This window comes from Siphateles boraxobius, unplaced genomic scaffold, assembly GCF_051911475.1.
Source record: "Siphateles boraxobius isolate OS27281-9 unplaced genomic scaffold, OSU_SipBor_1 137, whole genome shotgun sequence".
NCBI classification, from domain to species: Eukaryota; Metazoa; Chordata; class Actinopteri; order Cypriniformes; family Leuciscidae; genus Siphateles; species Siphateles boraxobius.
This window is the reverse complement of record NW_027508741.1, coordinates 848,048-856,376: the sequence shown is the minus strand read 5'-3', so window position 1 is coordinate 856,376 and position 8,329 is coordinate 848,048. Positions and strand designations below refer to the sequence as shown.

The 8,329-nt window shown below is 37.7% G+C and overlaps 1 protein-coding gene across 1 annotated transcript; it reads left to right on the top strand.

The window, feature by feature from the left end:
• Nucleotides 1-5,612, top strand: LOC143738045 (cysteine-rich venom protein ophanin). Its single transcript, XM_077229902.1, has 6 exons — nt 1-93; nt 181-271; nt 3,214-3,356; nt 3,563-3,648; nt 4,801-4,883; nt 5,028-5,612. The coding sequence occupies exons 1-6, from the start codon at nt 82-84 to the stop codon at nt 5,168-5,170; spliced, it is 558 nt and encodes a 185-aa protein (XP_077086017.1). The 5' UTR covers nt 1-81; the 3' UTR covers nt 5,171-5,612.
• The last annotated feature ends 2,717 nt before the right edge of the window (nt 5,613-8,329 follow it).

The following is an 8,329-nucleotide window of genomic DNA, read 5'->3' as shown; positions in this document are numbered from 1 at the left end:
ACAGACCTGACTTCTGTCCAGCAGGAGATCGTGGACGTACACAACGCCTTCAGGAGAGCGGTGGACCCGCCGGCCAGCAACATGCTCAAAATGGTCAATCACACGCTTATAATTCACATTCACATGTTAAGCGTGCATCTCAGTGTCTCATGCTGAATGAAGATCCTGTGTGGTTTTCAGAGTTGGAGTGACGCAGTGGCTCAGTCGGCTCAAGACTGGATCGATCAGTGTAACATGACACACGGGCCACCAAGCAGCCGCGTGATCGACGGTATGTTATATCACAATTCATTATTTTATAGGTACAACATATGAAAACAAAAAACAGAAAAAAATGAAAATGACATATTGTTATAAAGCAGTTTTATAAAGAAGTGTAAATCGCAAGTCAAACGCGAACCCTGAAGTATTTAAAGGGATAGTTCACCCTAAAATCATTAACATTTACTCACCCTGGTGTTATTCTGGTGCCTTCTTTCTTTTACCGTCCTGCTCGCGCTCGTCCATATAATGGCAGTAAATAGAGACCAGCATCTTTTTAAAAAAGAGAAATGTTCTGGGATTTATGAGAGGGTTTGGTGAAAAATAACTCGATAATGTATAAATCGGCCGTTGGTTTTCTGTGCAGGACTCATGAGACTCGATCAGCGCCGCAGTTTACTCACTCACTCAGAAAAACACACATCAAAATAATAAAAATGCAACATGAAATACGATTAATGTACCTTCTTCTCTGAGGTGAATATATCCATTGTGTTCCTCGCAACAAGAAGTTATCGTGTTCACATCTCTCCTCAGACAAACGGATATTCAACTCGGCCTAAACACTCAGTTACGGTCATTTCTATTATCACTGTAAAGATGCTTTGAAACAATCCATACTGTTTAAAGTGCTTTATATATGAAGGTGACTTGACTTGACTTGAAGAAAACACATGGATACTTTTTGGGGGATTTATTAGTCGTTGTTTTTTATTTATTTTAATTTTATTTTTAGTTATTTTTTCGTGGTGAACATTCGCATGTTCTTTAAAGTAACACCAGGTAACTTTTCAACCTTCGTAATATATTTCCAAGTCTCTTGTGATGGTACATCGACTTACAATAGTTTGAATGACACGTCTGCCATAGCCTGACAGGGTCTGTAGCGTTTTTAATCGTACTTTTAAACTTCGGGTTTCGGGTAGTAACCGGCGAACAAAGAGAACTACAAAACTCGACTGCTTTACGGCATATACGTCACTTCCACCGCCACCCCCACTTCCTTAAAATCGCAGGGCTGTCAAGTGTCACGCATTGAGCGTGACAGTCACTCATTTCGGTCTTTTGTCACGCTCTCCCGCCACATATTGTATTTCTCACGCTGAAAAACTATTTGTAATATATTTAACATGCCGCAGCGCCCAAAACTCTGGCCTGAATTCAGGCATGAATTCAAGCGCGTCTCATCTGGTGTTGTTCGTCTGGTGTTGTTAGCCAATCAGAAAATAGCACTATTGTATCTGGGTATCATTTAACGCAACAACCAATGACACCCCGTAGTCTGGGGTGTTTTTGGTCTGCCTGACTATGTTACGGAAGCTATCTTATCCTCCGTTTATCTTCATGAATCAGGTAATGATTATTTGTCTTGCCTCAAGCTATAATGCAAATCGATTTGTAAAATTTTCAGATTTATTTAGTGGTAGCTTGATATTATAATATTGACGATATATGGTTATTATCTACCACTCAAACATTGCATTGAAGTATCATATAGATTCAGTAAAACGGTAACCAATAGACTAGGCTACTATAATGACACTGGCTTGTAAACGTGATCATCGCGATCATTTGTCGTTAGAAAAAAAATAAAACCCATGAAATTATATTCTTATGACATGCTGAAATATATGCCACTGTACCTGGGATGAAGACATTTCACACGCGACGCAAGCAGAACACCTGCATGTGACCTCCTCCGACAGTGTTCAGGGCTATCATGGTTGTCAAATGCAGGATGACAGAGTTTACGACAGTAATAGAGGACAATACTGTTTCCCAACTGTAGGGGGACCCCGAGAGCAAAAGTTACCTGGTGTTACTTTAAGTCACTTTTAGAAGAAATGATTCTATATAGAACCTTAAAGGATTCCGTCAGGCGCGTCATATAAAGAGCCTTTAGGGTTCCCATCATGGGATCATTTTATGGATTTAGTTTTAATTCATTAATTGTGTTTAATTTCATTTTTCATCTTAATTAAAGTGAATGAATTAAACAGCTCGTATGACGCACTTTATCACAAAAAAAAAATGCAATCATATAAGACATTTCTCCACATAAGAACCTTAAAGGGTTAATTAAAATTTAGTTTTATATAGAAGGCTAGTGAAACTTTTGTACTGAAAGTATTGAAATTAAAAGTATAAACATTATTGCATTGATAATAAATCTTCAAACAATTTAAAGTGTCTAATAATCAACTGTTGTTTCGGTGATTTTTACGAAGTACTTCATCAAATCAAACATGGACATGTTTCACTAATGCTTCACAAACACAATACTGTCTTCATTTTCAACACTACATTTATTGTTTTATCACTTCAAACTTATTTTTGTGAACCATTTTACCTGAAAAGTCTCTTTGTGCTGTCTTTCTTCTTTTAAATAAATGCCACTTGCTTTAATATATATATATATATATATATATATATATATATATATATATATATATATATATATATTGCAGTAAAAAAAAAATTATTTGGCTTAACTGTCCAAATAAGTTTTGAGGCCACGGTATATGCAACCAAAGCAGTGTAGACCTGAGAAAACAGAAGATTTCTTTCATCCAACCCACATGTCTATAGACCTAATATTTATATAGGAGGATTGTGCAAGTGTGTGTGTGTGTGTGTGTGTGTGTGTGTGTGTGTGTGTGTGTGTGTGTGTGTGTGTGTGTGTGTGTGTGTGTGTGTGTGTGTGTGTGTGTGTGTGTGTGTCTGTGTTGACATGCTGACTAACACATGCAGATGAAGAGTGCAGGAAGAAATGATAGTGTGTTTCACAGTCACATGCAGTGCATGAACTACATCTCAATGGCTTCAGAGATGGACATTGAACAAACAAATACAGCTCCAATATGTAATGCTGTACACATTAAATAACAAAAATGTCTTTCAAAATCATCATAATTTCCTCCCTGTCTCTCTCCTTTTCTCTCTGATGGACAGGATATGAAATGGGTGAAAATCTCTTCAAGGCGTCTGGACTTTATTCATGGACTGAAGTGGTAAATGCCTGGCATAGCGAAGTCAACAATTATCAATATCCGAGCGGATCTGTCAACGGTCAGCCGACCGGACATTACACACAGGTGATTATTCGGTAGAATGACAAATGCATTAACAATGCATGACAAGTAAAGCTTTTTTTACTTTTAAGATCTCAAGGACACTACACGTGCACATTCAATAATATTAATGCACTTCTTTTTCCCCAGGGCCGAACACAACAGCAGTGTATTTGTTTGTAATATAATTATCTGTGTGCCACATGTGGACTTAACGCTTGTTCTTTTAGGTGGTGTGGTACAGCTCGTATGAGGTGGGTTGTGCCATGACCCAGTGTGGAAGCAACTACTTCTACGGATGCCATTACTATCGCGCGTACGTTCCTGCTGCCTTTCTCTCAATGCTGAGCTGTTTATTTCACTATATGATGTTTTAAAGAGGACCCATTATGCCTTTTTATAAAGCCTTGATGTTGTTTATGGGGTCTAGAACAGGTTTTCATGCTTAAATGTTGATTATCTTCCTCATATTCTCCATTGTTGCGGCTCCTCTCTTCCCAGTCTGTCAGTAACGCTCTGTTTACTTCCTGTCTCTATGAAGTCCCTCCTTCTGAAAAGCACACTGTGCTCTGATTGGTCAGCTGGATCAGTGTGTTGTGATTGGTCGAGCGCTTCGAGTGTGTTTGGGAAATGTCCCGACCCTTACCATAACCACCAGTTTCAATCATAGACTGTAAATTAATATTAACGTAGTGTCCATGACGTCGTCCGTAGTGTTTCTGAAGAGCGTTTTCAAAGCCCAAAGTGGGCGGAGCCAGCCGTCGCCATCTTGGCAGAGTCACTCCCGGATAAACGAACATGTGCAGCGAGGCGGATTAGCTGAGGTGATGTGACGCTAACAGACAGCACACAAACGGCTAGTAGTGACATCAGCGACAATCCACCTGTCACTCAAGTGGCCACGCCCTTAATTATGCAGAACTTTAAGGCTTAATATATTTTAAACTGAGTTATAAAAAAATTCACCCCCTCACAATCGTCATGAACGGCTAAATTTGCTAAAAAGACCAAAACCACTTTTTGCATCAGGCTATAAACACATGTTTTTCTGCTGTATAGTTGGGTATTTTAACATGCGGGTCTATGGGATTGACTCCCTTTTGCAGGCTGTCTCTAGTGGCCAGTCGATGAACTGCAGTTTAATTCAATTCCGTGTTGGATTCAAGAGAGAAACTGGAAGGTTGCCGCTTTAACACACTACTAACTAACTCAACCAGGCCCCGCCCCTTTATTCTGCATATGAATTATTTAAATGAGAAATATTGTGATGTGTTCGTTCCCAGAAGAAACTCTGACACTGACTCTGACATAGAGAATAACTGGAGCTTTCCAGAGCTTTTTCATGCTCAAACAGCAACATTACACACTAAAGAAAGATGAACATGTACGAAAGCATAATAGGTCCTCTTTAATGTTTCATAAACTACAGTTCAAATTTCTCTGAACACAATCCTCTCCTCTATTTCAGAGGGAATTTCAGAGGAGTCTCTCCGTACTCGCTGGGCTCTCCGTGTGAATCCTGCCCGGACGACTGCCAGGACCATCTGTGCAGTAAGTAGACCTACATTTGGGTTTTTGCTTGCGAAACGCGCCTGAATGATGATTTTCCAGATCACAGAGTGCATTGCAGAATGCTTTTACTTCCTCGGACTTATTGCTTCATTGACTTTCAATTCTCTCTTCTGCTTCTTCTAGCGAACCCTTGTCCGTACATCAACACGTACATCAACTGTGATGCCATGAAAGAACAGGCCTCCTGTGAAAACCCCACCGTGAGCCAGCGCTGTCCAGCCAGTTGTCTATGTGAAGACAAAATCATCCCTATAGCGAGGAAATGAAATTTTCTATGGCTATATTATATGAAGTGCGGCCATATATAGTAGTAGAGTCACTTTCCTATAATGTGAAACATATATATTCCAAATTCTTTCTATTTCTATTCTTTCTATGTGGAATACCTCAAATATGATAACAATTAAAAATCAAGGGTACTGTACTTTCATAATATGCTGAAATAGGCCAGTCTGCATTCTGTTTTGCATTATTACCTCAAACTTTTATTTTCAGTAAAGCTTATACAATCGCATATCAGTAAAGCATTTGTGTTTTATAAGCCTTGTAAACCCAGATCCTGAAAACAATAGCACAACTTAAGACTGTGAAAACAGGATATGTGACTTCTGTCAGTCAAACTGTTCGCTCACTGAATGTACAGTGTAGATTTGTGCATTTGCCGAAATGTTCGTGTAATGTTTTCTGCAACCATTGCACCATTTATATAATCACATCACGTTATTAAAATCATTCAAATGATATTAGATCGAGTTATTAGTGTTCACAGATCCATGTATATATGTGGATACAGTCATTTCACTCAATTCTCTATTATTAACATAATTGACCTTTATTTACAATAAAGACTATATATACACTCACATAAACTAAATTGACATATCAAACCACGACAGCAGTGCTGCTATACTCCATATTATACACATTTTTATGACTGTTGAGAGGGAATATTTTTACTATTTAATCTACCCCAAATACAGAGCTTGGTTTTTATTAATATTTTGCTGTATAATTATTAGAGTATTAATAATAATAATAATAATAATACATGCACAATGCACAATTTATTATGCATAAATTGATGCCAACAAATATGCATTTAACACCTCTATATAATATAGTCCATATGGTCTTAAAATGTAAAATACTGATTTGCTTCATCGTAAAAAAGGCATGCAGCAAAGATTCCACCGCGTAATAATTAGCAACATGCATATATTGTTTATTACAGTGCAAAGGTACATCATGTTTCCTGACATCAGAACATGTTCGTAATACTGTGAGTGTCCAGAAGGTGACTCTGCTGCACGCCATATGAACAACACACACATTTCATACTTCCTGTTGTTATTATGATGACACCGTGTTCTTTCAGCTGATGACACACTGGTGTTTGCGCGAGACTATATGAGCGCTGTTCCTCGAGCGCGTGCAACTTTCTGCTGAAAAACGACTTGTTGCTACTACTTTACACGTGCATGAAAACACAACGTGAGAAGAAGTCGCGGTGGTTTAATAACAAACAGGCTTTGGACTGCTGGCAAAATAAAAAGAGAAAACTCATCTGCTAATGTGTGTCTAGTCTAGTCCATCCATTTGCACATAGAGTTTTCTGATATTACATTTCTGCAAGTTTGCAGGTGTTAGATGGACTGTGATGAAACTTCTCTCTCAGTTTCAGATGCCTGGATAAGATGTGGGAATAACAGTAGCCTATTAATTTAAAAAAATTCAAATTAGAGGCATCTCCACACTTCAAACAACTTTGCTTCAAGACTTATTATGACCATAACTATTTTTCAAAACGTGTTTCTATCATATTTGGGGCTTTAAACAAAACTGCACCTTTTTTTTATTGACCAATCTCTAGGGTTTTCTCTCCATCTCTACCAAATTTGGCATGCATGTAGTCTGAAGTGTCAATACTAATAATCAGCAAATCCACCTGAGGCCAATGAATATGGCAGATGTGGCCTACTGTATCAAACAGCCTTAAATCTAAAAAAATAAATAAAAATAAAATAAAAAACCTTTATGAATTGTATGAATACTTTATATCCACTTGATGGCGACAGATTAATTGAAAATGGAAACTTAGCCTATATGCAACCTTTCGTACAATCAATTTTGTGTGTAATGTAAAGTCAAAATTGAGTATTTGTGGGAACAAATGCATATTTTAAGTTGATTATGCATATTTAGCACTGATAAGCACTTAATACCTCACAAATCTATTTAAAACCAATGTGTGCAATTCCTGTATCACCAAAAAGTATTGTAAAAAATAAATGCACAATGCACATTTTTAATATGCATGAATTGATGCTAACAAATATGCATTTAAAATCTCTAAAATATATGTTGTAGACAACAAAAGGAAAAGTTAGTGCACAAACCAAAAGAGTGCATATCTGTGACTATTATTAAGCAACAGCAAGTTGTTAACCGCCATCTGTTTTGACATGCACGCGTTTTCCTTTAGAAAAATTGGTTAATAAAGGACTTCTGAAGCGAAGCCATGGGATTTTGTAAGAAAATACCCATAATTATAACTTTATATCTAAAATAACTAGCTTCCGCCATAAGACTGTACGCATACTACGCTAGTTGACAAGAGTAACCCGTGACGCGTGTATGACGTAGGATGTATGCGTATCGTAAACGTTGACGCCTAAACAAATAGGGCTGAAGCAACAAACTGAACTACTCTTCTATTATATAGAAATCCTCCGACATTTCTCTTCAAAATTTCTAATTCGCGACCTGTGTTTTGTTTAGCTCTGTCCTCTGAGTTTAGGCGTTCGTCATTACGCTGTGCGTCGGGTCAGAGGTCACTCTTCCACCATAAATCACTGTCTACGACCGTCTGTTGGAAGCTAGTAATTATAGTTTATAAAGTTTTAAATATGGGTATTTTCCTTACAGAAATGTATAGCTTCACTTCAGAAGGCCTTTATTAACCCCCTGGAGCCATGTGGATTACTTTTATAATGGATGGATGCACTTTTATCGACTTCAAAACAGAGACAGCAATTCACTGCCATTATGAAGCTGGGAAGAGTCAAGATATTTTTTTTATTAAAATAACTCAAATTGTATTTGTCTGAAAGAAGAATGTCATATACACCTACGATGGCTTCAGGGTGAGTAAATCATGGGGTAATTTTCATTTTTGGGTGAACTATGCTATATATAATATTTTATATATATATATATATAACCTCTAAGGTGGGTTTGTGTAATTGTGTATTAACGTTTGACTCAAACCTTACAGTCACTCACTGAGATAAAGTGGAAAGGGGAATAATTTCCCCGTGTGACAACTTGCCCCAGTCTCCCTGCAGCATGTGTCCTGACATGTAGGCTACTCAATGCACTTCCATGTAAAGCTTTATCTGATGCTGGATCTAGCGAGCGCGGTGTGT

What these genes read in the sequence shown, in the direction of transcription:
- LOC143738045 (XM_077229902.1), top strand. An exon ending in AAGCAGCCGCGTGATCGACG is followed by an intron (nt 272 to 3,213) that starts GTATGTTATATC and finishes TCTGATGGACAG; the next exon opens with GATATGAAATGGGTGAAAAT. An exon ending in CGACCGGACATTACACACAG is followed by an intron (nt 3,357 to 3,562) that starts GTGATTATTCGG and finishes TTGTTCTTTTAG; the next exon opens with GTGGTGTGGTACAGCTCGTA.